Below are 27046 nucleotides of genomic sequence, written 5' to 3' on the forward strand. Positions count from 1 at the left end.
AAGAGCCCACCTCAAACTAGGGCTTTTCCCCTGCTGGGGCGTGTGGCTGCAGGGTGGATTATGTGGGGCAGACAAACGGGTGCAGAGAGACAGGGCAGATGAGCTGGGGTCTGTGAAGCACCTGCAGCCAACGCAGTCACGAGCAGGAAGTCAGTGGACTTACAGCCACAGGACTGAAACCAGACCCCTGTCCCTTGCCCCAGTGCTGCTCCTGTCCCAGGAAAAAGGACTGTGGTCCTGGGGACCTGGCATGAGCCATCACTACTTCGCCAGTGGCAAGCAGGGCTATAGAATTGCCATCTGTTGCGGGGAACCTCCTGGATTGCAGAGAATGAAGGTGGAGTCACTCTGACCTCCATGGCTCCTGAAACGAGCGTTATTAAGCGGAGTTATTGCATCATGTCTCTCTCAGGAATTTTCCTTCTGCCTCCACAAACCTGTGGCTTGTCTGATGAAAGCAGCAGCCTCTAGGGTATTGTCACGTATTCCAGCAGCAGCTTCTCCATCATGCCTGCGTTAGGAACCCTGAGTCTCTGCATTTAAAATAGAAATGGGGAGGAAAAAAGCCTTGGCCATAAGAACACACTGTACTGTCAGTTTCCAAGGGTTTGAAGAGCAGAGGGAATGAAAGAGAAGCCACTGCTTGGCTCTGTGTTCCTGTCGGCCCCATCAGGGAGTGTCTGTCATTTCTGTAATGGAAGAGGATTGGGGGCAGAGGGTTCAGGTTTTGTTCAGCTGCTCTGGGGGGGCAGGCCTGGTGTGTGGGTGGAGGGATGGGGCCCGCGTCAGCCCAGGGGCCGTATCTCCAAGTCGGTTGCACTGCTGAAGCCACATGCATTGATTTTCCTTGAAGATCCTTGGTGCCAGGGCTTGGCACCTTAGCTGCTTTTCAACCACAGCAAGCTGGGAGACACTTGACTTGCCTGTTCTCAAACGGCTGATGCCATGTATGCTGCATCCGGCCCGTGGAGGTGCTGCTGCTGCTCCACTCTGCTCCTCTCCTGAGGAGCCAGATATTTTAAGACACGGTGGCCTCCTTTTATCTCCCCGTTTGCAGAGGGTGGGGAAGGGCAGCCTGTCTCCTCTGACCTGAGCACAAATTCCTTCCCCAGCACATCCCTGGTGGGTCAGCGCAGAGGATGCTGTGCGGGCTATTGCGAGCTGAAGGGCTGAAAGCGGCCTGGCCTGGCCTGGCCTGGCCTAGCAAGGGTCTGAGGAGGGGAAAACCTGGGGGCCTGGTGGAGAATCCACTCAGGCAGTGGCTTGTTTGTTCATGCTGGCTGACTCGCTCAGATCCCCCTGTGAAGCTGATGTCATGTTGAGGGCTGAGTCCCCTGCCTCCTGCTCCAGTTGTGTTGGAGAGCTGAGTGAAATGGCATTTTGGCTGTAATAATAACCATGGGGCAAAGGGGCGGGTGCAGGCCCAGCAGTACTTGAGGCCTCTGTTTGGGTGGGTAGGGACAAGGCAGTAGGTGACCGAGTCAGATGATGCCGTGGAGGGGAAAATTGGGAGGAAGGATCTGTCTCAGCATCTGCTGCTGCTGTTAAAGGTCCCTAAGTGCGTGGTCCCAACTGAGTATCCCCTATCCCGGCAGATCGCTTCTCCAGGAGCTAATGCTAGCAGGTGTCTCACCAAGTGTGTGCTGGGGCAGAGCACCAGGCCTCGTGCCCAGGGCCCAAGCCAAGGACTAACTCTGCCTGTGTCTCCCCAGCTGACCAAGAATGGCACAGTGGAGTCAGAGGAGGCAGATGGCCTGACCCTGGAGGACGTGTCAGACGACGACATAGATGTGGAGAACGTGGAAGTGGATGACTATTTCTTTCTGCAGCCACTGCCCACCAAGCGGCGCCGAGCCCTGCTCCGGGCCTCAGGGGTTCACCGCATCGATGCTGAGGAGAAGCAGGAACTGCGCGCCATCCGGCTGTCGCGAGAGGAATGCGGCTGCGACTGCCGCCTGTACTGCGACCCCGAAGCCTGCGCTTGCAGCCAAGCTGGAATTAAGTGCCAGGTCAGTTGGGGCAGCTCTAGATAGCACCAGGGTCTGGCCTGATCCGTGCTGGATTGTGTCAGAGCACCTCTCTGGCTTGGCTAGTCTCTAGGCTCTAAGGCTGTGGGTTCAATTTCTGTGCCAGGTCTCTGGCTCCTCCCCAATGCTGAGCTTGCAGGGCAGGATAGGGGAGGATGAGAGCTACCCTTCAGAGAAGACCTGCATCTGCCTGGTTCCAGGGGCTGCTGTGCAGGACAGCTCCCAAACTGAAGGTGGTAACGGCCCCTTCTTGCAAATTGGAGGCATCCCAGGCTGTGTGGGAGCTCTTAGGTCTGCAGCATTGGCCTGTGCTGAGCCTCTCCCTCCCCTCTGGTTAGGTGGAAAGAAGATTCCCCATTAGCTGGGATGTCATCCCTTCCCTTCCTTTCCCATCCCTGCCACCCCCACCCATGGAGATGAACCCCCTGTTCAGTCTGACAGAGATGGTGGCTGCGAAGAGCCAGTAATCAGATCCGGATGGTGTCTGCCGGGTTGAGATCTGGGCTTGGGACCAGACACTGCCTAGGTATGTGGCAGGAACTATGAACTGCACTGGCGCCCCCTGCTGGCTGACTCATGGAGCACACCGATGGCATCTCCTGGATAGAGGGGGAACCAAAGCAGTGGGGGTGGAGAGGGCATTTTGGGATTTAAGGGTCAGAAATGGGGACAGGGAATAAGAGGGGAGTGACCTCCCGCTCCCCCCATCACTGCCAAACACCTGTGGTCCTTGCATCAAAGCAGGGATCCCCTGAATATACCCCTGGATTCTCATGAGTAAAGGGCCAGACCTGCTGTTAGGGTGGCCCGTCCCGTCCTGCTCACTGGGCATTTGTTCCCATGATGGTGAGACACCTGGGGGGGCAGGGAAGGGGGTTCCTGGTTAGCCACACTGTCCTGGGCTGGGTGCAGGGGGACCAAGCAGTGCATCTGCTGGCCATTGTCCAGCGATCCCTCCCGTCTGAGAGCCACAACAATGTGCCCTCCACCCCATCACCTGTCAGTCCCTCTTAGCCATGTGCTCAGGTGGGAAGAGACAGGCAGATGCCGCAGGGTCACCTTGCACTCCCCAGGTTTGGCTGGGGATGTGGAGCTCCAGGAAGGACCAGGCATTAGCCTCAGGGGTTCTGGCGGGGTGACGGGGGGTGGGAGCTGCACTTGTGGGCCAGTTAATGGTTGTAGTGCGGTGGCAGACACAACCCTATGCATGTTTCCTTTAGCTGAGGTCTGAGCCGGAGAGGTGCTCATACCAGGCCATGTCCCCCTGTTGTTAGCCACAGTCTCACTGCCCTTCCCTTTACTCACAGGTGGATCGCATGTCCTTCCCGTGTGGCTGCTCCAGGGACGGCTGTGGGAACATGGCCGGGCGAATAGAATTTAATCCCATCCGGGTGCGGACTCACTATCTCCACACCATCATGAAGCTGGAGCTGGAGAACAAGCGGCAGGTGAGCCGGCCCCAGGCCTTGGAGGAGGAGTCTCTGCACAGCTCCGGCAACGACTGGCTGGGAACGCAGCCCTCGGAGACGCAAGACTTCCAGGAGTTCATGGCAGAGAACGAGACAGCTGTCATGCACCTGCAGACAGCGGAGGAGCTGGAGAGGCTGAAGGCTGAGGAAGACTCCAGTGGCGCCAACATAGAGAGCTTAGGAGTGTGCATCCTTGAGGAGCCTCTGGCTGTGCCTGAGGGGCTGTGTCCAGGCCTACCCACGCCTATCCTCATTCAAGCCCAGCTCCCTCCGGGCTCGTCTGTTCTGTGCTTCGCAGACAGCACCGAGCAGGCAGCCTCGGCTGGGGGCGACCAATCCTACTTGAACAATGGGCCGGTGGTGTACTACCAGGTGGACCAAAGGTCCGTGCTGGGGGTGAAGGGGGAGAGTGGCACGGAGGAGTCGGAGATGCCCTCTCCTTACACGAATGAGAAGGATCTGAGCATCTTCTCCGTCCCCATGGCCTCGCTGATGCCTTGCAGCAGAGCCGTGGCCCCAAGCAAGACGGAGACAGGGAAAGTAGCCGCCTTGTCTCTGGAGCCCTCCCCACCCCACGAGAGCTGCAGGGCAGCCGCAGCTCCTCCGTTCCGTACAAACGCTCCGTCGTCTGGACTGGAGCAGGCCCTGGAGAGTGTGTGTGAGCTGCCTTCCCCGGAGGAGCACTCCCTGGGGCCCGCCCTGGCTGTGTGACCCAGCCCCTGGCCCCTCCAGGAGCTTTAACTGATGTCTATTTATTGACAGATATTTTATCAAGTGGCAGTTGCCGCTGAGGATTATTTAACTGGTATCGGGGGTGGGAGCCAGGCTGCTTTGTATGATTTCAAAGGAAACCAATTAAACCAAGCGCTTGTGGTAGCCTCTTGAGAGGCTCCCTCTTCCGAGAGGGTGGGGCACCACATCTAACACTGGAGGTGCTGCTCTATGTGCCAGATGAGGGAGGAGGCTCAGCTGAGCTCCCTCCCATTTGTGGAACTGGGTGTCTCTCCCCCCCCTCCACCCCCCCGGGACCATCCTATGTGAATCTGTGTCTGTCTCCTATAAGCAATAGTGCGAAGCTGCCTCTTGTTCCTCCCCTTCGAGCACCGGACTTGGCCTGCAGGGCAGCAGGGACGTCTTTCCGTGGTTGCTTCCTCCCCCCCGTGATATCGAATGTGTTTGTGTGGCAGAGTCTCCATCCTGCTTCTCCTCCCAGGTGAAACTGACAACATTCCTACCGTGCCGTCTGCTTCAGCACTTGCCCTTGGAACCTCCTGTCTGAACCCCACCCCAGCAGCAGAACAGCCTGGGCTCTCCGCGCTCTCCCCTGGTAGCTGCCACCCGTACCCTACCCCAGAGAGATGGCTTTCTGTGGATCAGTCATCCTCCACGACTGGTTACGTTTCCTCTTTCGGCATGCAGCCATTTTACAAACCAACACCCAGCTTAGAGTCTCCTGCTCGGCAGTAACTTTGTCCTGGCCTCCCCGACTTTTTTTTTTTTTTTAATGTGCTGAATGTTTACTGGGTCATTCTGTGACCCATTGCCTGTAACTGACACTACAGTCCCTGTGCTGGGCTGTGGCAAACCCCTCTGGGAGCTCCCTCTTTGGACCTGGGCTCCTCCAACGGAATTGCTCTTCTCTGTGGACGTATGAACGTTGGATGGTAAAGACTGGTAACCTGGTGGAGATGGGGGGGGGGGGTGCTACCTACCTGTTTCCTAATCATGTCAATGTTTTCTGTTTTAATTGCACAGGAAGTGGAGTGAGAGGGGGAGGACCAAGAACATGATCCATGTGCTCATCTAAAAAAAAGGTTCCTGCCACCCAGTCACTTAATAGCAATCCTCTGTCCTGGCTCAGTCTGAACTGGAGGGCAAGAGGGTTGTATGCAATGGAATTGCAGCCCTGGGTGACTGAGTGAGCAGCAAATCTTTCAGTCGCTGGAAGAAATTGGCCCTTTCCCTACTAGGGCTGTCTGTGAATTCAGCAGAGATTGCAAAGGTGCAATATGTTGGTGGCAGAGAAGGTGCTTGTGCTCTGGGCTTGCATCCCAGCCTGGTGCAGGGAGGCACATCATCATCATTCTAATAAGCCCCAGCATTTCCCCCAGACTCAGGGGAAAAGACTAAATCTTCTCAAAACTGCCACAATTTTCTGTCCTAACAGCCCATCAACCCTGCCTTCCAGGCAGGTAGCAAAAGCACTTTTCTCCCTAAACTCACAGGCATCTTTCCTTCTGTGATGATAAGCTGGTACAGACCCCTTCCTGAGTCCCCTCATTCTCTTGGCCCAAGGAGAACCCAGCTGTATTTCTCTGCACTGTACTTTCTAAAGGGCCAGGACCCAGCACAACTGCAGCACAAAACTTCTGCGGAGAGCAGAAATACCTTCCCCTTCTCTTTCAGATGCCTGGAGCCTGCCAGGCTCCCACAACAATCTTGTCCATGTCACTCTGTTCCATTACAGATTTCTTAAGAGTGCTGGAAGGATACGAAGTAGTCAGTGGTGGGTTGGCTACATGTTAACACCTTGCTGGATCTCTAGGTGAACAGGGCTTGGGCGCCTACTGTGTTTTGGTGACTGGTATTTAAAATCCACTTGCTGCCTGACTTTTTTTTTTTTTTTTTTCCTGGTGCAGCGAACGTTGTGTCAGCAAACTAGCTTTTCCTCTCTGGTTTAGACTGTGAACCTCCTCTGGCCTCAGTGTCCATGTATCCTTAAACATCAGCCACGCAGTCCCCTCGCCTGCCTGCTGGGGCTATGAGCACAACCCCATCACCATGACTGTGAGAAATGGACAAGAACAGCTCACACTGGTGCAGGTGCTGATGTTTCTTCTCTCCCTGGTTTGTTACTAGGGGAAGGGCACAAATGAAATCACTAAATTCTCTATTTCCAAATTCCACACTCTGAGCTATAAAGTTGGGTGCTGTAGAATAGATGGAGCTGGCCGGCCCACCCCCAGGGCAGCTGTCCTTTCAAAAGTGGGTCCCTAACCAGGCTGCTGAATCTTGCACTTGGTGCCCCACAGCTGGGCATCTCCTGTAGACAGCCAAAACACTGCCCTCCCCCCATTTTTGTTGCCTTAATTCCACAGCCAATCCCCTTCCTCTGGGACAGCAAGGCTTTAAAAGTCATTCTTGCAGTAGGAGAGCTGCTGAGCGCTCTGAGCTTCACCCCTTGGCTGACCTGTACCCAGCAGAGTCAGGAATGAACCATTCACACCTTTTCCTGGTAGATCCCTTTGAAGCCTTTAGCGGGGAGAATTCCCCCTCCCCCCCCAGCATTCCAAGATGGTGCTGCCAGTGAGTAGGAGGAGGTTAGTTGAACCCACAGGTAAAGACTAAAGCTCTTCTCACTCCCCAGGCCCCCATGGAATAATCGTCACCTGTGCCAGGAGGAGGAGAACTCCCTCTGCTTCACACAACTGGCTGTGTGTGTTGCTCAGGTGTTGAGTAACTGTGGATTGGCCATTTGCCAGCCTGACTCCTGCATGTATCTGTAAGGGCTTTGGACATGTCGTCTGCTCCTAGGAGAAGCAGGGCAGCTCTCCTCTGCGAGGGAGAGAGAGAGTGGTTCTGCCTGGTGACATTGAATAGGTAAAATCTTTGATACTAAAGTTCCCTTCTTGGTTTGTATCCAAACCCTTTGTTACAGAAGCAAATGAAACTAGGCTGGGGCCTTCTGGTGATGTGGAAATACAGAGGATGACCAGAGGCTGGACTGCTTTAAATGAAACTACAGAAGCAGCCTAGGGCAGCAGTTCGGATGGGGGCTCTGGCGCTAAGCAAAGAACTAATAGGATTTATTCTATTTTTACAAAGATAACTAATGAACGTGCATTTTGGCCTTTTCCCTCCCCCCTTCCCCCCCCACACTTTGTGACACTAATGCTGGTACTGCACTGTCTCCTCCTCAACCACTTCTGTTAGCCATGTCGTAAACCCAACAGCCCATCTCACTTCTGGTGCTATTGAGCTGTTGCCTGTTCCCAAGCGGAGACATTTTGGTTCTAGCCCCTGCTCCTCTTTGGATTTAAATAGTGACTTTTCCAGTCTCCTCTCACACACTGTATACAGGTGGGATTTTCAGTGTGAATCCAAAGCTTGTCAGGTCCTCTGCATTTTTTTTGACCTTTTAGGTTCTTTTCATTGTGATAACGCTGTATTTAAAGAGAATATTTAAGTGTAAAAATAAATAAATGCTCAAACTTGCCTCCAGTCCTTGTGTTCTCATCTCAAAGGGGATAAAAGCATATGGTTTAAGCTACCCCGAGCCACTGGACAGGAACTCCTGCTGTGGTCTGTTTGACCCTAATTCAAGCAGATTAGAGAAGGGAGGTCTGTTTGTGAAGTAACCATCGCACACCTCCAGGAATTGCCATGTGGTCTCTGTCTATGCTGAAGGCCGGCTAATATTTCCAGCTAAACAAACAAAGGCTGTTTACTTAGACTGCAGCTTAATATTCTCTGGTTTATTAATGGGACATAGTCTATGAAAAATAGAGTAGTGGGGCTTTAACAGCTCATGTGATCCTATGGGTTAGTCATCCTAGACATGTCATCATGCTGCTTTAAAATCTGAGCGCAGGGCTCAAGTCTCAGCTATCTTAATTAGAGTTACAGGTGCTGGGAGACTAACTGGACACCACACAGGCTCTAATTTTAAAAATGCACCAGAGACCTTTCCTTAGCAGTTGTCTTTAATGGAATATTTATGTAAGGGTACCACAGATTTAAGACAGACATTTCATGCATTTTTACTGCCATAAATAACTTAAGACACTAGTTATAACTTTTTTAAAAATCCCTTAAACTCAACTTGCAGCCTCTGCCACAAGACATTCAGGTGTGCAGGGGTGGAGCTCCAGTTGACCAAACTTCTGGCTCCAAAATCCTCACACTGAGCAGAAAGTTCAAGTCTAAAAACTGATTAGGCAGAACTTAAATCCCTCCATTGACAAAATGAAGCTGAGACTGTTCTTAACAGGTAAGTGCTGTTTGCTGTTTATTTCGATGGCAGCAGGCTCTAGGGCACCATTTTCAAAGTGGCCTGAGCCTCAGAGGGGCTCCTCCAGCTTCCCCTGAAATCAGCAGAGGCTCAGAAACTGAAAATCAGGTTAAGTTATTGAGTGGCCAAGTTTGAAAGTGGTGACTGTTCCTATCCGGCCTATATCTCTTCCTAGCAGTCAGCTAAGGCAGAGAAGAACAGTCTCAAACATTAGCAGGGTGCTGCTGTGAACTAAAGACAACTGAACAAAACATGGATCCTCAACATTAAGGCATATCACTGGCCGAAGGGGCAAGGTCATTTATAAAGCCCCTGGCAACTAAGGTGCTCCCCCCACAGCCCCTCCTAGTAAAATTCACCTTATTCCTAAAACAACATAGTAAATAAAGTTATAACAACGTAACAAGAAAAACAACAAAGCACTGCTCCAGCCTGGTGACTCTTCACGGGCCCTGGAGCAACAAGGAACCTAGCTAGATAATGCCCACTGCTCTAAGTTACCAGTGGGAGCCTCCCAGGGGACATTTACAAATCCAGGGAAGAGAAGCACTCCCGCTGGACAGGATTACATTTTAAGTGCCACCGTTTGAGGCTATAATAGCACAGCCCAGGCTCCTGGCTGTGTCTCAGCGTGGTCTCTTTTGGAAAATGACAGAAGAGCATTGGAGTCTGCGTGGCTCAGAATTGCAGCATCATTCCCAGCCCCAGCAAGGGCCAGTCTTACACATTCAAAAACTATGGACTCTACCACCTAGTGATGGAGCCACAGCAAGTTCTTGCTCTCAGGGACTTGACTGTGTCTAAGGTAAATATGCTTGCAGCACTCGGCTCTGGCAGGGTTTTACCCTTTGCTGCTGTATGGTTTAGAGCTAGGTCGGCAGGCAAAAAGCAAGGAGTTTCTTGCTAAAGTCCAGCCCTCGTCCTGCAATGCAAGCAAAAAAACCACTATCCTGCTGCAACCACCAGCACTAGAAAGAGGTTGACAGTTGCCGTCGGTACCTGTGCCGTCACTCCTTGGCCCCGAGGTAGTTGGTGGACAGTAAGACCATACTGTGTGCCAGGAGCGAGACCTCCGAATCTGAAAACAGAATCACGTTTATTGGACACCTCCAGAGCCAGCTCTCGGGAGTCCCCAGCCTGTGTGTGTTACTGTTGGCAGGCACCCCCTGGCCCTAGCAGAAGGCATTTCTGGAGGTGAGAGGAAACGGTAGCAGGTGCCAGCTAAAGTACCATAAGGGCTCACTGGATGGCTGACAGACTGGCAGTGGTGGGACACAGCAGCAGTGCAGGATCACATTTCACCCGGGCCCCTGTGCCAGCTGCTCTGTCCCTCTAGAGCACCACAGCACCATCAAGAAGGTCTGATACAAGTTTTCCTGACATCCGGCTCGGCTGTACACCTGCTGTGTAATGAACCCTACTACACCCATGAACAATGCAGGGGCTGAAAGGTCAGCCTCATGTTTCACCAGCACTGGCTGGGCAGGACAAATTCCTAGTTGGCTCTTACATCAAATCCTCACTAAGAGGCAGGGGCAACACCTACACAGTGCAATAATCACAAACCTGCAGCCGGGACAATTCTCCTCCCCACCCCCACCCCCACACCATACATTTAGAACAGTGCTTGAGGCTAGCTGGGAAGAGAGCAGCAGCATGTTTGACAAAAGCAAAAGTTGTCTACATCTGCACTAGCCCATCTGAAGGGAAACACTAGCCCAAGGAGAGAATTGCAGCCTCCACCATGGCAGCTGGGCCACAGATTCATGCCAGGGACTCCATAGGTTTGCCCTGTCAATCTGCAGCAGGACCAGCTGCCAGCACTCCTGTTCAGCTTTTCTGTGCCATTCTCTGAGTGACAGTCCTGCCAGATGGCAGACAGCTTGGCCAAGCCCCTTTGGACACAGTAGCTCAGTTCTGCCCTGAAGAGAAGCTCAGTGTCACCATGATACAGAGTCCGAAACCCTTTGCCTCATTCCTTGAGGTTTTAAAATTCCAGCTCTGCTCCCCAGAAACCTGACAGGTTGTGAGGGAGGAGCTGGCAGCAGGTAACGGATTGGCAAACCCCACCTGCGGATACTGAGCGGGGGCCAGCAAGAATCAAATGATTCCAGAAGAAAAGCTGTTCATTTGTTTGCACAGATTTCATGGGTTGAGAGACTCTCCTGCCTCATCTGAGGAAGGGAGAGGATCACTCTGGCCAGCAGTCGTGGCAGAATTTAGTATTTTAACTAAAGCCACAGTAACACTCAGGACACAGGCATGGGGGAGGGGAAATATCAATCTCGCTCTTGGAAGCAGGGCAGAGGCCAGCTCCTCTCCAGCTAGCTGTGAGAAGAGAAAGGGAGAGGTTAGAAGCTGTACTAAATGGGCTGATCCTAACCCACTAACTGGGGGGATGCAGTTCCCCCAGGGAGCCAGCCTCGGAACATACTCCATTTAGGCCATGTCTACATCTAAAATTTTGCAGCGCTGGTTGTTACAGCTGTATTAGTACAGCTGTATAGGGCCAGCGCTGCAGAGTGGCCACACTTACAGCAACCAGCGCTGCAAGTGGTGTTAGATGTGGCCACACTGCAGCGCTGTTGGGCGGCTTCAAGGGGGGTTCCGGGACGAGAGAGCAAACCGGGAAAGGAAACCAGCTTCCCCGCGGTTTGCTCTCTCGGTCCCGGAGCCAGCCAGCAAACCGCAGGGAAGGAGACCTGCTTGCTCGGGGTTCCGGGACCGAGAGAGCAAACCGGGAACGCCGCGGTTTGCTCTCTCGGTCCCGGAGCCAGCCAGCAAACCGCAGGGAAGGAGACCTGCTTGCTCGGGGTTCCGGGACCGAGAGAGCAAACCGGGAACGCCGCGGTTTGCTCTCTCGGTCCCGGAGCCAGCCAGCAAACCGCAGGGAAGGAGACCTGCTTGCTCGGGGTTCCGGGACCGAGAGAGCAAACCGCGGCGAAGCTGGTCTCCTTTCCCGGTTTGCTCTCTCGGTCCCGGAACCCCGAGCAAGCAGGTCTCCTTCCCTGCGGTTTGCTGGCTGGCTCCGGGACCGAGAGAGCAAACCGGGAAAGGAAACCAGCTTGATTACCAGAGGCTTCCTCCTTCCACGGAGGTCAAGAAAAGCGCTGGTAAGTGTCTACATTGCATTACCAGCGCTGGATCACCAGCGCTGGATCCTCTACACCCGAGACAAAACGGGAGTACGGCCAGCGCTGCAAACAGGGAGTTGCAGCGCTGGTGATGCCCTGCAGATGTGTACACCTTCAAAGTTGCAGCGCTGTAACTCCCTCACCAGCGCTGCAACTTTCTGATGTAGACAAGCCCTTAGACTGCCTGTTTTAGGTTGGAGACTGCAGTGCTTTCGGCCATGTGCTCCATCGCCGCTCAGCCTCCCTAGCACACATCATGGCCGAATACCCCCAGAAGCTGCACTAATGCACTGGCCTGGCCCAGCTGAAGCTGTCTGAATGTTTGTCTCTTCATATACTGAGAAACTCTTCTTTGAAAGTCTGTTCCTCTTCCCCATGTACCTGCACTCAGCGCTGCCAAGGAGACACAAGATTACAATACTACACTCTGCCTCTGAGCGTCCTGCAGCATGAACTCTCTTCTCTGTTAAAACACACGCATAACCTGGGCTCTCCCAAGCCCAAGGATTTCAGTGGGTCCCAGGACACCACAGCAAGACCATAACCTTACGGAAGGACACCGTGCTCAAGGTCCCAACAGACCAGCCAGAACTCGGTTCAAGGTCTCACCTAAAGTAAGTGGCTCAGAACTCAGCTTATCCATGGATGCATTGGCTGAGGTCAGCCCTACGGGATCTATCGCACACAAGAGGAAGAAACGGCCAAGACAGCCAGCTGGCTGAGCTCTACTAGTCTTACCTTTCAGTTCACAGGAGAGCTTCGCCCATTGCTTCAGCCATTTTTGGCATTCGGATGAGCTGAGGTGGGTGGAGTTCAGGCCACGGACATAACAAGCCTAATGACCACAGGAGAGAAAAGCAAGTGTCGCGGCAGGCGTGTGCAGCCAGATGAGCTTTCATTTCAGTGGGTATCACTGAACGCAAGTGGCCAGAGTCTGGACTGAGCCTCCCACGAAGTAGGGGACAAAAGTGGCTTTAAACCATGGGCTGCTCTGGTCCCCCGTGTAAGTTAGAGCAGCCCCATTGCTGCTTCACAGCCTAGAATCGCCAGAGTACTCCACCTGCTTCCCTTCTACCCCCAGCATGCCCCTACATGGAGAGTGAGGGGCAGGAACAGCACAGGGCCATGTAATCCAGCTCTGCTCTGGCCCTCCACTAGAAGGATTCCGACAGTGCCTGCCTTATACTCCCTCTCTTCTGCTGGAAGTGAAGCTCAAGCATTTACACTAAGGCAGGCAGGACTGCAACTCTAGACCCCTCTGAAGTGTAGTCAGAGCACTAGTCAATTTCAGAAGCAATACACTGGTGCTCCTCTCGTCCCCTGTACACTAACTCTCATCTGAAGCCTGACTCCCTGCTGGCAGGTGTATTCACAATGCACCTGGGTTATTTCTGAGGGGAAGAAATAGGCTTAATTCTCTGACTCAGTTACAGTTTGGGGGCATTTGGATAAATACAGCTTTAAATGGACCAAAACACCATGTGGTTTCTCTAGTGCTGTTGCTTCACACATGAGATGGGAGAAGCCTGCCCCTCACCTCCAGTCCCTCCCTACTCCCTCTGCTGAGAGAGGCTTATTTGTGGGGCCCAGGCATGGCACAACTATCCTCCTCCATACATACACTTCAAGCAGGGAAACCCACTGATTCGTGCATTTCTTCTTGGCTCTTTGTACATCTCTAGAGCTGAGTGATTTAAACTTAGTGACTCACTTTCCTCTCTTCCCCAGCACTAGCTAAGCAGCAGAACAAACAGGGCCTGATCCTGCAATCCTTGCTTGACTTCACTGTGCATTTTGCCTGAGTCAGGAGTGCAGGACCAAGCCCCAAGTTATCAGCAGGGATCTGAGCCTGAATAGTATTTCTTTGATGTAGACCAGGGGTTCTCAAACTGGGGGTCAGGACCCCTCGGGGGTTGCAAGCTGTCAGTCTCCACCCCAAACCCTGCTTTGCCTCCAGCATTTATAATGGTGTTAAATATATGAAAAAGTGTTTTTCATTTATAAGCGGGGGAGAGTCGCACTCAGAGGCTTGGTATGTGAAAGAGGTCACCAGTACAAAAGTTTGAGAACCACTGACATAGACAGAACAGGAGAAACAGCGAGTGATTCATAACACAGCAAATCATATTCCACCACAGAGATGCTGTCACACAAGGCTCTTTGCTAACGAGCAAGAGGGGGAAAAACCCAACAGTGTATCTAGTTCTCCCTAACAAGATTCTGGGAGTCTCAGATTTTTTTAAGCTGGCCGGCACAATGTGAAAGGGGACTCGGTCTTACCATTTTCACTTCTTCTTCAGACAGTTCGCTCACTCCCAGCTTCAGCATGGCTTGGTCCAGATGCTGCAGCTCCAACATGTGGCTTCGCAGCCGGTATCTCAGGACGAAGATCGGCAAGTGAGGAGTCAGAAACAGGACCCGGCTCAAGGCTTTCTGTGGCAGGGAGTGAAAAGCAGGGCAAGAAAAATCTATGACGTCTCAAGGAAACTTGCTAAGATCCAAGGAGGCAATATGGGATAGTGGGCAGAGCTCAGAGAACCCTGAGATCTAATCCAGGCTGAGCTACTGGCGATGATCGTCCCTGACAGGTTCAGACTTGGAGGTGAGGTTAGCCTTGGCTAAGAGCATCTCCCTTGACCAAGCCTTTTAGCCTCATGGCAGTACTGAGAAGGCCTTCAGCAAGCAGTGGGCAGAGGGTGTCGTGAAACAGCAGCCGGCTGCTTTGTGAATATTCAGAGTTCAACAAGCTGCCTCAGCACTCAGCAGTATGTACAATCCCAGCTCTCTCCTTAACCACTAACACAGACAGCCTCTGCGGGGAGAGGCACTTACCACTTGCCAAACGCGCAGCCTTTGCAGACCCAGAGGATGTCCTACAAACAAGCTTCTCACGGCCAGGAGTTTCGCCACCTCTGGATGAGAACCGCTCTGCACCTTGGAGAGCCAAAGATTTTTTTGCTCATGATACTGCCCATGGACAGATGATTCGTTTGACCCCAGCTACTGAGGACTCAGCAGGACCCCTGGAAATCCATCTGTGTCCAAAGGGTAAGTCGCTGACCTTGTTCTCTCAGCATTTCTGTGTGCCAGCCATGGTGGCATTGGCATGCCGTGTGCTGCCATATTACTCTCAGCCTACGGCAAAGCAGAAATGCCTCTCCGCTCAGATGGTCTCCATTGAATTGTTTGGACCAGCCACTCTGGGTGACCACATGCCCCCATCCCGTCTCTCCAAACCCCAATGCAACCTGGGCACTTTTCTGCTTGTCGTAAAAGGGTTTCACTTCTTCCACCTCCCAAACTGGGTTCCTACCTACCTATTAGCACAAGGGCAGCCTTTCTGCCCCTTAAGGACCTCTGGATTCATCTCTGTAACTGCCTCAGGTGGAACAGATCTAGACGGTTTCCTTTTTGTGGGGTTAGAGCAATGAAAATTCAGGGGGATTTGTCTGCCCATGGACAGCAAATGAAGCCAAGGAAGCTTGGAGGGCAAGAAATGAGAGGCCAGTCCTCTTGAAAAGTATTTGAGATTTAGGATGACCCACAAACGTAGGCTCAATCCCCATCAGAGTCAGAATCCTAAACCTGCTGGATGGGACTCCTATTCTAGCAGACAAACTCCATGTTTCAGATGTAGAAAATCCCTCCAAAACTACAGGCCAAATCCTCCACTGACCCCAGTGCGGTTACACGGAGTGTGGTTCAAGGCACAATTTGATCCCATGTGCCAGCCAGGTTAACTCAGCAGCCAGCAAGGCTATAAACGAATGATAAGACGCAGCTGACTCTGGTGTTCCAGAGGGGGCAAGGAGGCCCTGTGTTACTTACCTTGGTGCAGAGCTCTTGCATCTGGTCTCGGAGCTGCTGATCAGCTATAAAACGAGTCACCTGCTCTAAGCCATCAATGATTTCTGGGTACACCTCTCTCCGCATACCATGATAAATGTTCAGAAACTCAAACTGCTGCTTTGGGGTCCAGAAGTGGCGTATCAACAGTTGCCTTGGGAACAAGTACCTTGGAAAGAAAAGGTCACCCAGAGGTGACTCACTGAACTTCACAAACAGGGACACTGCAGAGACACAAAATCCAACACTCAGCAGTCACAGGCCAGGCTGGTGGCCTAGCAATTGTGCCTTGCCCTGTCAAACTGGAGACACGCTGTGAGTGTTCTGGGACCTGCTCTGTCTCTGATGTGGCAAACCGGGGCTTGATTCCCAGTTCCTTCTGTCCAGATCTGGGAGCTCCACGGAAGTGGCACACTCAGCCCCTTGCATAGGGAAGAGCCTGCCCTGTGGCCGGTTAAGAAGCAGCTCCAACTAATCCCAGCTAGCCCTCGGCTGTGATCCAGGACCACCAGTATGCAGGTATAAAGATCTCCAGCGCTCTGATGACGCAGAAACCTCACTGATAAGTCCTTAGTTTCCATTAAGACACCAGATAACTAATCTGTCAGTCATTTGGCTATATCTTTTAACCCACAAAGCACAACATAGTCTAGCCAGGACTGTGCAAGGAGCTGGGAGGGTTAGCTAGCAGGAGGGGCATTCCAGGTGCTTAGGAGTGGAGGGTAGCATCCGGGAAGGGAACTGGATCACTTATCTGGGTGGGGTGGTTAGGAAAGAAGTCAGACGGCATGGACACATGTGAGCAGGCCACTTTTACAGTCAAGTGTCCATGGCGCTGTTTACTGAAGACATACTCAGATTCTACAGTGATGAGCACCATGTAAATGCCAATAAATATAAAGTTTGCACTGTTCTTAGGGTTAGAAAGAAGGAATTAATAGTGTGGGTAGGTACCTAGAATGCAGCAGAAATCTCCCCAGACAAAATCAGTGCTGTTTGGTTTGTTCATCTGGATTTCTTTTTTGAAACGAGGGGGCCCAGAGCATGCGCTAATGTGGTGAGAGCAGAATGCTCCAAGAGATCCAAGGTACTGGATTTTTACAGAGGTTAGTACAGAAATGGGAACGTTTAATCTATACTGAAGGGAGAAATCCATTCAGATAGAAAACATTCAGATTCCATCTAGTTCATGACGTCTAGGTGATGAGTTGTCTGCAGATGAACAAGTAGTTAATGATTCTTCCCTCTTGCGCTTGCTCCATTTAGACAACTGAAAAACTATATCGGGGGGAAAAAAATCAGGCTCAGAAACATCATTTTCCATTAATATGAGTATAGCTTCAACTGCTGCAAAAACTAGTCTCCAGAGGAACAAAGACAGCTGTTCTGTAGCAAACCCTCTCATCAGACAGCCAGGAATAGTACAAGTGTCAGCTGAGAGACAAGAGAAGAAAGAAGCCCAAAGAGAAAGATCAGCTCCACTGACTAATTGCTTCAATTACCATCTGAGCCGCTGCATGGTGACTATTCAGGGCAAGGACTTGGCAACAGGATGTTCAACAATGTTTTAAAGGCTCGGTAAAGGACATACTTACATCAGCAAAAAGATCAAGTAGTTGGCAAAAGGTGGAAGGGCGAGAAGCCCAATAGGAATGGCCTTGATCAGGTCCCTGCGAAACTGACCAAAAATTAAAACAACAGTTATGACCTGATAGCAAGTTATAGCAATGCAGTAAAAACTGATTGATAGACTGTCTCAGATCAGCCAGCAGCATTCTAACCCTGCTCTCAATAAGAAATGCTCTGTAAGTGGCAGGAATATTATAGGCCAGAGCAAACTGCCAAGCTGCCTTGGCTTAAATACCCAACTTTGTAAAACCACCATGCTATTGGGGGGGGAGCGGGTTTAAAGTGTGTATCTTGACCCTCCCTTCACAGAAAGAATAGAGATTCTATGCAGTCACAACAGCAGATCCCCCTTCTAAAAGCAGGGCATTCTCTCTGTCCTGGCATCACAAGAGGTGTAAGTCACTAAACAAGGTTGCCAGTTGCGTGGGACAGCGTAGTAAAATGCTTGATGGTTTCTGAGAAATTCAGTGTAACTTACAGATACCAGAGTAAAAAACAGGAACCTGAAAGGTGGCCCTCACCTGTCTTAGTCTTTCCATCTCCCTGTAGGGAAGCTGATGAAAATCAATCTTTTTAAGGGACATGTTTAACTTTATTCTTCTTATTTCCTTTGCTTCCGAAAACAATGTCCGACATCCTGTACAGAATACAGATGTTACCTTCAGGCCTGGAGCTGTGCTCTGCCCCAGAGATCCCGTGACAATGTCCTTCACAATCCCTTACATCCTTATTTAGTTTGGCTACTGAGCAGCAGAGTGCAATACAACACAACTTTATATATTGTCTCATATAGGCTGCGCTCCACACAGAGTTATTCAGAGAATAGAAGAGTCTGAGAAAACTGAGAACAGAGGCTGGAAAACGTAGAATCTAACCCAAGCCATCAACATTTCAGCAGCTCTTCCAACTGTTGCAGCCAGCTGCAGAATGCGAGAGCAGGTTACCTGACTGACCCAAAACCTTTTGGAGCACAGTCTGCAGACTGGAGTAGCCCATCAGGCTGTATTACAGGATTTTTTGGAGGGGGTGTGTGTGTGTGTGTGTGTGGAGGGAGGGCGGTTATACACAATTACCTGCTTCCTCAGTACACATAAAATTTAGACCTCAAATCAAAACAGGAGATGCCAGAGCAGATCAAACCAATGGTCTATCCAATCTGGTCTCCTGTTCCTGAGTCGGCTGGAGGCAGATGTTTCAGAGGAAGGTATAAAACCCACAGAATGGACACTTCTGCATTAAGGATTTATGTGTCCAAGAAGTTTCTTCCTCTGTTCTAAAACACAAGAGCTAATATCTCTTATGGGCAAGATTTTTCAAAAGTGCCTAAGCATTATGTCCCTTCGTCCCTTTGAAAAGCCCCCCCTGTACACTCATCCTAGAACAGCAGGCATTCATTAGCCATATAAAGGTTGAATCTTTTTTTGGAATCCTACTAAGCTTGTGGCCTTAGTCTATTATGGCAATGACTTATATGAGTGAATTATGCATTTTGCAATGGCATTAAAAATATTACTTTTAAATCTGTTGCTTTTCAGGTACATAGGCTGACCCCTTGGTCTTGTATGGAGAATAAATAAGCCTACCAAAGTTATCTTATATCTGTCTATTATGTCAGCTTTTATCTGTCTGCTCTCTAAGTAATCTGAACCTTTTTACTCTTCCCCATGTGGAATTGTCACTTTCGTTATCCATCACTGAACCCTCCTACTTCTGCTTTATCCTTTTAGCGATGAGGTGACTAAAACTGGATCTTTTATCTAGGGGAGGGCACCTCCTTATCACCTCTGACTCAGATATACAAGAAGTCTTTAAATCTCACAGTTAATATCTAGTCGCAGTAAGCTGGTCCAGCCTTTCCAAACAACATATCATAGGTGAGCCCAGAAGGAGACTATTGTGATCATCCTGTATAACAGAAGCCATCGGATTTCCTTAAATTAACTCCCATTTAAACTAGAGCACGTCCTTCACCAGCACCAACAATTTTTAAATCAAGATTGGATGTTTTGCTGAATCTACTGCAGCCCTCTGTAAATTGTTCCAATGGTTAATTACCCTCACTGTTAAAAAGTGTGCCTTATTACCCGCCTGAATTTGTCTAACCTCAACTTTCGGTCACTGGCTCTACATTGGATATTATTGCTACAAGGTTAAGAACAAATAGCAGTTTTCAAAGCAACATTTTTGGGCAGTTCAGACACAAAATTTATGTTTTGTGAAAAAAGATTTTACAGAGCTTAATAGAAAAGTTTTCACAGTTTTAAGAAGTTTTTCAATTTTTTAAAAAACATTTGTCTGCACAGGCTTAATTACCTGAACAGCCGGAACCACCAGAGTGAAACTAGCTAGTCTATTTTCATTGTCCAAGCCGAATGAAACGAAATGCAAAAAAAGCCAAGACCAAGCATAAGTGACAAGTAAATGCTATGTTAAGGCTGAGACTGTGTTGATTGTTAAAGGACTTGAAAAATTGGCTTTGAAAATAATTTGAGGATTATTCATAACACAGAAAAAAATAAGTGATTTTTAGTCTAAAATTCTTGAGCCTGCCTTTTCTATAATCGGTAAAAGAAACCAGTTCTCCCACTCAGAACCTACCTTTCAGAAAAGTTGAATACAATACATAGAAGCGAGGGAATGTCCTTTCCAAAAAGCTCTCGTATTTCCCATTGGCATATTTGAATTGTGACACGACAGCAGCAAGGATGGCTTTGGGGTTTGTCTTTGTAGAGAGGCAGCATGCTGGGTGCCTGCAACAAAGAGCAACTTGCAGCAAAATCTTATAGGAACCAAGTGATCTTCCCATACCCTGCACAGTGAGGCTGTAAAGAGGAAAGTACATGTACTCCAGCAAACCCTGTGGGGATGTAGGGCTTGAGCTGAAGTGATTTGATTTGATGCAAAGCCTGAGTAGCTGTGAGGAGAGGCGGGGGGGAAACCCCACCACTCATAATGAGGAAGATGGGACAAAACGCTACAGGGTTTTCATTTCTGAAGTGTGCCGGTAACAAAGATTCTGCAGGGCAATGGAATCATTCTCAGATGAACGTGTGCAGCACCACTGCCTTCAGATTCTGTCTTGTTAAATTTGTGCACCTCAGGGCAGAATTTAGCCCAATAATCACATCTTCATTAACATTTCTGTTACTGATGCCGGAGCCAGAATGGAGTCCAACTCTTTTTTGCAGTGGTCTTGGCCGTTGCAGGGCCAACAGAAATAATCAGATTCTTCCAATTTACACTAGTATGAGTGAGAGAAGAGTTGGATCCATTCTGTCTGAGATGGAAACCAAATAGTCTCCTAAGGAGATCATGTTACAAAAGAGTCCCATGAAGCTCCAGTAGCTCCTAAATGTCTTGGCTGATGTGCCCATTCCCACGAAGAGAGGGAAAGGGCCAATGGGCCCAGGTGGCACTAGGGCGCTGGGTGCAGAGAGGGGAAGGGCCCATGGGCACAGGTGGCACTAGGAGGCTGGGTGCAGAGAGGGGAAGGGCCCGTGGGCACAGGTGGCACTAGGGGGCTGGGTGCAGGGGGAGGGGCCCGTGGCACAGGGGGCACTAGGGGGCGGGGTGCAGGGGGAGGGGCCCATGGGCACCGGTGGCACTAGGGGGCTGGGTGCAGGGGGAGGGGCCCGTGGCACAGGGGGCACTAGGGGGCTGGGTGCAGGGGGCGGGGCCCATGGGCACAGGGGGCACTAGGGGGCTGGGTGCAGGGGGAAGGGCCCGTGGGCACCGGTGGCACTAACGGGCTGGGGGCAGGGGGCGGGGCCCGTGGGCACAGGGGGCACTAGGGGGCTGGGTGCAGGGGGAAGGGCCCGTGGGCACAGGTGGCACTAGGGGGCTGGGTGCCGGGGGGAAGGGCCCGTGGGCACAGGGGGCACTAGGGGGCTGGGTGCAGGGGCAGGGCCTGTGGGCACAGGGGGCACTAGGGGGCTGGGTGCAGGGGCAGGGCCCGTGGGCACAGGGGGCACTAGGGGGCTGGGTGCAGGGGGAAGGGCCCGTGGGCACAGGTGGCACTAGGGGGCTGGGTGCCGGGGAGAGGGGCCAATGGGAACAGGTGGCACTAGGGGGCTGGGTGCAGGAGGGAGGGGCCCGTGGGCACAGGTGGCGCTAGGGGGCTGGGTGCAGGGGGAGGGGCCCGTGGGCACAGGTGGCACTAGGGGGCTGGGTGCAGGGGGGAGGGGCCCGTGGGCACAGGTGGCGCTAGGGGGCGGGGTGCAGGGGGAGGGGCCCGTGGGCACAGGTGGCACTAGTGGGCGGGGTGCAGGGGGGAGGGGCCCGTGGGCACAGGTGGCACTAGGGGGCTGGGTGCAGGGGGGAGGGGCCCGTGGGCACAGGTGGCGCTAGGGGGCTGGGTGCAGAGGGGGGAAGGGCCCGTGGGCACAGGGGGCACTAGGGGGCGGGGTGCAGAGGGGGGAAGGGCCCGTGGGCACAGGGGGCAGTAGGGGGCGGGGTGCAGGGGGAGGGGCCAGTGGGCACAGGGGGCACGAGGGGGCAGGGTGCAGGGGGAGGGGCCCGTGGGCACAGGGGGCACTAGGGGGCGGGGTGCAGGGGGAGGGGCCTGTGGGCACAGGGGGCGCTAGGGGGCTGGGGGCAGGGGGAGGGGCCCGTGGGCACAGGGGGCATTAGGGGGCTGGGGGCAGGGCCCGTGGGCACAGGTGGCGCTAGGGGGCGGGGTGCAGGGGAAGGGCCCGTGGGCACAGGTGGCGCTAGGAGGCGGGGTGCAGGGGGAGGGGCCCGTGGGCACAGGGGGCGCTAGGGGGCGGGGTGCAGGGGGAGGGGCCCGTGGGCACAGGGGGCGCTAGGGGGCGGGGTGCAGGGGAGGGGCCCGTGGGCACAGGGGGCGCTAGGGGGCGGGGTGCAGGGGGGAGGGGCCCGTGGCACAGGGGGCACTAGGGGGCTGGATGCAGGGGGAGGGGCCCGTGGGCACAGGGGGCGCTAGGGGGCTGGGTGCAGGGGAAGGGCCCGTGGGCACAGGGGGCGCTAGGGGGCTGGGTGCAGGGGGAGGGGCCCGTGGGCACAGGGGGCGCGAGGGGGGGGGGGGGCGGGGGGGAGGGGCCCGTGGGCACAGGGGGCGCTAGGGGGCTGGGTGCAGGGGGAAGGGCCCGTGGGCACAGGGGGCGCTAGGGGGCGGGGTGCAGGGGGAGGGGCCCGTGGGCACAGGGGGCGCTAGGGGGCGGGGGGCAGGGGGAGGGGCCAGTGGGCACAGGGGGCACTAGGGGGCGGGGGGCAGGGGGAGGGGCCCGTGGGCACAGGGGGCGCTAGGGGGCGGGGTGCAGGGGGAGGGGCCAGTGGGCACAGGGGGCACTAGGGGGCAGGGTGCAGGGGGAGGGGCCCGTGGGCACAGGGGGCACTAGGGGGCGGGGTGCAGGGGGAGGGGCCCGTGGGCACAGCGGGCGCTAGGGGGCTGGGGGCATGGGGAGGGGCCCGTGGGCACAGGGGGCATTAGGGGGCTGGGGGCAGGGCCCGTGGGCACAGGTGGCGCTAGGGGGCGGGGTGCAGGGGAAGGGCCCGTGGGCACAGGTGGCGCTAGGGGGCGGGGTGCAGGGGGAGGGGCCCGTGGGCACAGGGGGCGCTAGGGGGCAGGGGGCAGGGGGAGGGGCCCGTGGGCACAGGGGGCGCTAGGGGGCTGGGTGCAGGGGAAGGGCCCGTGGGCACAGGGGGCGCTAGGGGGCTGGGTGCAGGGGGAGGGGCCCGTGGGCACAGGGGGCGCTAGGGGGCGGGGTGCAGGGGGGAGGGGCCCGTGGGCACAGGGGGCGCTAGGGGGCTGGGTGCAGGGGGAAGGGCCCGTGGGCACAGGGGGCGCTAGGGGGCGGGGTGCAGGGGGAGGGGCCCGTGGGCACAGGGGGCGCTAGGGGGCGGGGTGCAGGGGGAGGGGCCCGTGGGCACAGGGGGCGCTAGGGGGCGGGGTGCCGGGGAGAGGGGCCAATGGGAACAGGTGGCACTAGGAGGCTGGGTGCAGAGAGGGGAAGGGCCCATGGGCACATGTGGCACTAGGGGGCTGGGTGCCGGGGGGAAGGGCCCGTGGGCACAGGGGGCACTAGGGGGCTGGGTGCAGGGGCAGGGCCCGTGGGCACAGGGGGCACTAGGGGGCTGGGTGCAGGGGGAAGGGCCCGTGGGCACAGGTGGCACTAGGGGGCTGGGTGCCGGGGAGAGGGGCCAATGGGAACAGGTGGCACTAGGGGGCTGGGTGCAGGGGGGATGGGCCCATGGGCACAGGTGGCGCTAGGGGCTGGGTGCAGGGGGAGGGGCCCGTGGGCACAGGTGGCACTAGGGGGCTGGGTGCAGGGGGGAGGGGCCCGTGGGCACAGGTGGCGCTAGGGGGCGGGGTGCAGGGGGAGGGGCCCGTGGGCACAGGTGGCACTAGTGGGCTGGGTGCAGGGGGGAGGGGCCCGTGGGCACAGGTGGCACTAGGGGGCTGGGTGCAGGGGGGAGGGGCCCATGGGCACAGGTGGCGCTAGGGGGCTGGGTGCAGAGGGGGGAAGGGCCCGTGGGCACAGGGGGCACTAGGGGGCGGGGTGCAGAGGGGGGAAGGGCCCGTGGGCACAGGGGGCACTAGGGGGCGGGGTGCAGGGGGAGGGGCCAGTGGGCACAGGGGGCACTAGGGGGCAGGGGGCAGGGGGAGGGGCCCGTGGGCACAGGGGGCACTAGGGGGCGGGGTGCAGGGGGAGTGGCCCGTGGGCACAGGGGGCGCTAGGGGGCTGGGGGCAGGGGGAGGGGCCCGTGGGCACAGGGGGCATTAGGGGGCTGGGGGCAGGGCCCGTGGGCACAGGTGGCGCTAGGGGGCGGGGTGCAGGGGAAGGGCCCGTGGGCACAGGTGGCGCTAGGGGGCGGGGTGCAGGGGGAGGGGCCTGTGGGCACAGGGGGCGCTAGGGGGCGGGGTGCAGGGGGAGGGGCCCGTGGGCACAGGGGGCACTCGGGGGCTGGGTGCAGGGGGAAGGGCCCGTGGGCACAGGGGTCGCTAGGGGGCGGGGTGCAGGGGAAGGGCCCGTGGGCACAGGGGGCGCTAGGGGGCTGGGTCAGGGGGAGGGGCCCGTGGGCACAGGGGGCGCTAGGCGGCGGGGTGCAGGGGGAGGGGCCCGTGGGCACAGGGGGCGCTAGGGGGCTGGGTGCAGGGGGGAGGGGCCCGTGGGCACAGGGGGCGCTAGGGGGCGGGGTGCAGGGGGAGGGGCCCGTGGGCACAGGGGGCGCTAGGGGGCGGGGTGCAGGGGGGAGGGGCCCATGGGCACAGGGGGCGCTAGGGGGCGGGGTGCAGGGGGGAGGGGCCCGTGGCACAGGGGGCGCTAGGGGTTGGGTGCAGGGGAAGGGCCCGTGGGCACAGGGGGTGCTAGGGGGCTGGGTGCAGGGGGAAGGGCCCGTGGGCACAGGGGGCGCTAGGGGGCGGGGTGCAGGGGGAGGGGCCCGTGGCACAGGGGGCGCTAGGGGGCTGGGTGAAGGGGAGGGGCCCGTGGGCACAGGGGGCGCTAGGGGGCGGGGTGCAGGGGGAAGGGCCCGTGGGCACAGGGGGCGCTAGGGGGCGGGATGCAGGGGAGGGGCCCGTGGGCACAGGGGGCGCTAGGGGGCTGGGTGCAGAGGGGGGAGGGGCCCGTGGGCACAGGGGGCGCTAGGGGGCTGGGTGCAGAGGGGGGAGGGGCCCGTGGGCACAGGGGGCGCTAGGGGGCGGGGTGCAGGGGGAAGGGCCCGTGGGCACAGTGGGCGCTAGGGGGCGGGGTGCAGGGGGAGGGGCCCGTGGGCACAGGGGGCGCTAGGGGGCTGGGTGCAGGGGGAGGGGCCCGTGGGCACAGGGGGCGCTAGGGGGCGGGGTGCAGGGGGAGGGGCCCGTGGGCACAGGGGGCGCTAGGGGGCGGGGTGCAGGGGGAGGGGCCCGTGGGCACAGGGGGCGCTAAGGGGCGGGATGCAGGGGAGGGGCCCGTGGGCACAGGGGGCACTAAGGGGCGAGGTGCAGGGGGAGGGGCCCGTGGGCACAGGGGGCGCTAGGGGGCGGGGTGCAGGGGGAGGGGCCCGTGGGCACAGGTGGCACTAGGGGGCGGGGTGCAGGGGGAGGGGCCCGTGGGCACAGGGGGCGCTAGGGGGCTCGGTGCAGGGGGGAGGGGCCCGTGGGCACAGGGGGCGCTAGGGGGCTCGGTGCAGGGGGGAGGGGCCCGTGGGCACAGGGGGCGCTAGGGGGCTGGGTGAAGGGGGAGGGGCCCGTGGGCACAGGGGGCGCTAGGGGGCGGGGTGCAGGGGAAGGCCCCGTGGGCACAGGGGGCGCTAGGGGGCTGGGTGCAGAGGGGGGAGGGGCCCGTGGGCACAGGGGGCGCTAGCGCGCACGGCTGAGGTGTCACCATGGAGACCGGCAGGAGGAGGGGGAAAGCCCAACGGGCGGTGTCAACGGCCACCCTGCGTAGCGGGGGGAGGGGCCAACGGCCAGGGCTCCTGTCACAGATCTGGGGCGCGCGCGAGGCGGGACTAACGGCCCCGCCCCTCCCCCGGTCGCCGCACGCACCTCAGCGCCCTCCAGGCGGGGACCGGCTCGGGCGCGCGCAGGACCCGGCGCGGCCAGCTGGCGGGGACGGTAACGGGCCCTACGCCCAGGAGCCCCCCGTGCAGACCGCCCCGGCCACAGCCCAGCCTGGACAGCGCCATCTTGGCAACGGCGCAAAGGTCATCCCTAAGGGACAAAGGGCAAAGGTTATCGCGCGGCTGGACTGGCGCGAGGGCGGGAGGGAGGCGATGGGCAGGCCCGAGAGCTGATTGGCAGGAGCCGCCGGAAAGGCGGGGCCTGCCCATCTATTCTCACGTGACTATAGGCGGACATGCTTCCGTGCAGGTGGAACATGTGACGATAGGCGGAAGTGGGAGGTGGGAGGGTAACTAGGGTCTAGGTCTGTCCATGGGCAGGGAGCAGAGGCTGAGCCCACTCCAGCCCCCCAAAGGGAGGGTGGGAGTAGGAGGAAAGGTGGGGTCAGGCCCTCCTAATGGATGAAGCAGGAGCTGGGGCTGAGCCACCCTCCCAGGAAGATGAGCCAGGCCCTTCCCCAGCTGCAAGGTGGGGGGGTGGTAGTGGTAAGGCAGGATGTGTTCCCAGCAGGTGGAGAGGTAAACCAGATGGGGGGGGATATAGCCAGGGAAGGCCTCTCACTCCCCCGCATCCTACGCAGGAGGAGAAAGCAGGAGAGCAATGCAGGCCCCTCCCTTGGCATGGGGATGGGTAAGGTATTCTGGCCCTTATCCCCTCTCAAGACAGGAGAAACATGAGCCGAGCCCCCATCCAGCATATGTGGGACTCACTGCAGCAAATATTACCCCCGCTGAGTGAAGTGCCAATCGCTTTTATTCATGAGACCCTGGGGTGCATTTTGGAAGAACCAGTCCCTGCCAAAGGGGAAGTGATAGTCTTCTGCCTGTGCATGGATCAGGATGCTCTGAGCTCTCCTCTACCCTGATTGCCACCCTGCATAACCAGCCATGCAATTTTGCTGATACCCAACTGTGAGCACCTCAGGGCAGGGGCTGTCCCTTGAATGTTGTGGAAGATGCCCTACACATACTTCGAGCCATTTCCATGTCTGCGGAGACCCAAAGCTTCTGTCTTCTTGGGTCTTTGCCAGCACTTGTACAGCCTGCCACACCAAGAGATAACTTATGCCTGTGCAGCATGAAGCCACAAGGGGGGGTTAATCCTAGGAGGAACTTGATGTCTTTTATTAGTGGCATCTTTACACTCCATTCCCCTGCCTTCAAAAGATATGTTCTGTCACATCCACATAGGGTGACCAGACATCCCGATATTCGGGGCTTTGTCTTATATATGCAACTATACCCACCCCACCAAAAAAAAGAGTGTCCCAACTTTTCACACTTGCTGTCTGGTCATCTGTGTCCACACAAGGGCATGAGACTTTCCCCTAGTGGCACTGGGTGTGCTACTGTAAGAACTGCTGAGCTAAA

General features: G+C 56.1%; 2 protein-coding genes across 5 annotated transcripts in view; one reads left to right on the forward strand and one right to left on the reverse strand.

Annotated features, from left to right (window-relative positions):
• Nucleotides 1–7712, forward strand: part of CSRNP2 (cysteine and serine rich nuclear protein 2) — a 29525-nt gene extending 21813 nt beyond the window's left edge. The window contains exons 4-6 of one of the 3 annotated variants that reach the window (XR_003999398.1): nucleotides 1713–2009; nucleotides 3335–6319; nucleotides 6864–7712. Coding sequence is in view for 1 of the 3 variants with exons in the window: in XM_030554576.1 (XP_030410436.1) it covers nucleotides 1713–2009; nucleotides 3335–4207 (1170 nt within the window). In the remaining 2 variants the exon portion in view is untranslated. Of the gene's footprint in view, nucleotides 1–1712; nucleotides 2010–3334 lie in introns of all 3 variants that reach the window. The other 2 variants (XR_003999397.1, XM_030554576.1) reach the window with 2 other exon arrangements.
• Nucleotides 6069–25924, reverse strand: LETMD1 (LETM1 domain containing 1). 2 transcript variants are annotated; one of them, XM_030554577.1, is made up of 9 exons: nucleotides 25602–25924; nucleotides 19715–19866; nucleotides 17638–17753; nucleotides 17083–17165; nucleotides 15470–15656; nucleotides 14474–14575; nucleotides 13922–14074; nucleotides 12380–12476; nucleotides 6069–10835 (listed from the first exon to the last, which is right to left on the reverse strand). In XM_030554577.1, the coding sequence occupies exons 1-9, from the start codon at nucleotides 25883–25885 to the stop codon at nucleotides 10735–10737; spliced, it is 1275 nt and encodes a 424-aa protein (XP_030410437.1). In that variant the 5' UTR covers nucleotides 25886–25924; the 3' UTR covers nucleotides 6069–10734. The 2 variants fall into 2 exon arrangements, with proteins under 2 accessions (XP_030410437.1, XP_030410438.1); XM_030554578.1 differs by having other exon boundaries at nucleotides 6069–9585; nucleotides 25602–25915.
• Nucleotides 25925–27046: the final 1122 nt, after the last annotated feature.

This window comes from Gopherus evgoodei, chromosome 3, assembly GCF_007399415.2.
Source record: "Gopherus evgoodei ecotype Sinaloan lineage chromosome 3, rGopEvg1_v1.p, whole genome shotgun sequence".
Classification (NCBI taxonomy): Eukaryota; Metazoa; Chordata; order Testudines; family Testudinidae; genus Gopherus; species Gopherus evgoodei.

Coding starts and splice junctions, on each gene's coding strand:
- LETMD1 (XM_030554577.1), bottom strand. CDS start 25,885: ATGGGCAGGCCCCGCCTTTCCGGCGGCTCCTGCCAATCAGCTCTCGGG. Junction 14,576..15,469: donor TGCAAGAGCTCTGCACCAAG/GTAAGTAACACA, acceptor TGGCTCTCCAAG/GTGCAGAGCGGTTCTCATCC. Junction 10,836..12,379: donor GCTCTCCTGTGAACTGAAAG/GTAAGACTAGTA, acceptor CTCTTCTCACAG/CTAGCTGGAGAGGAGCTGGC.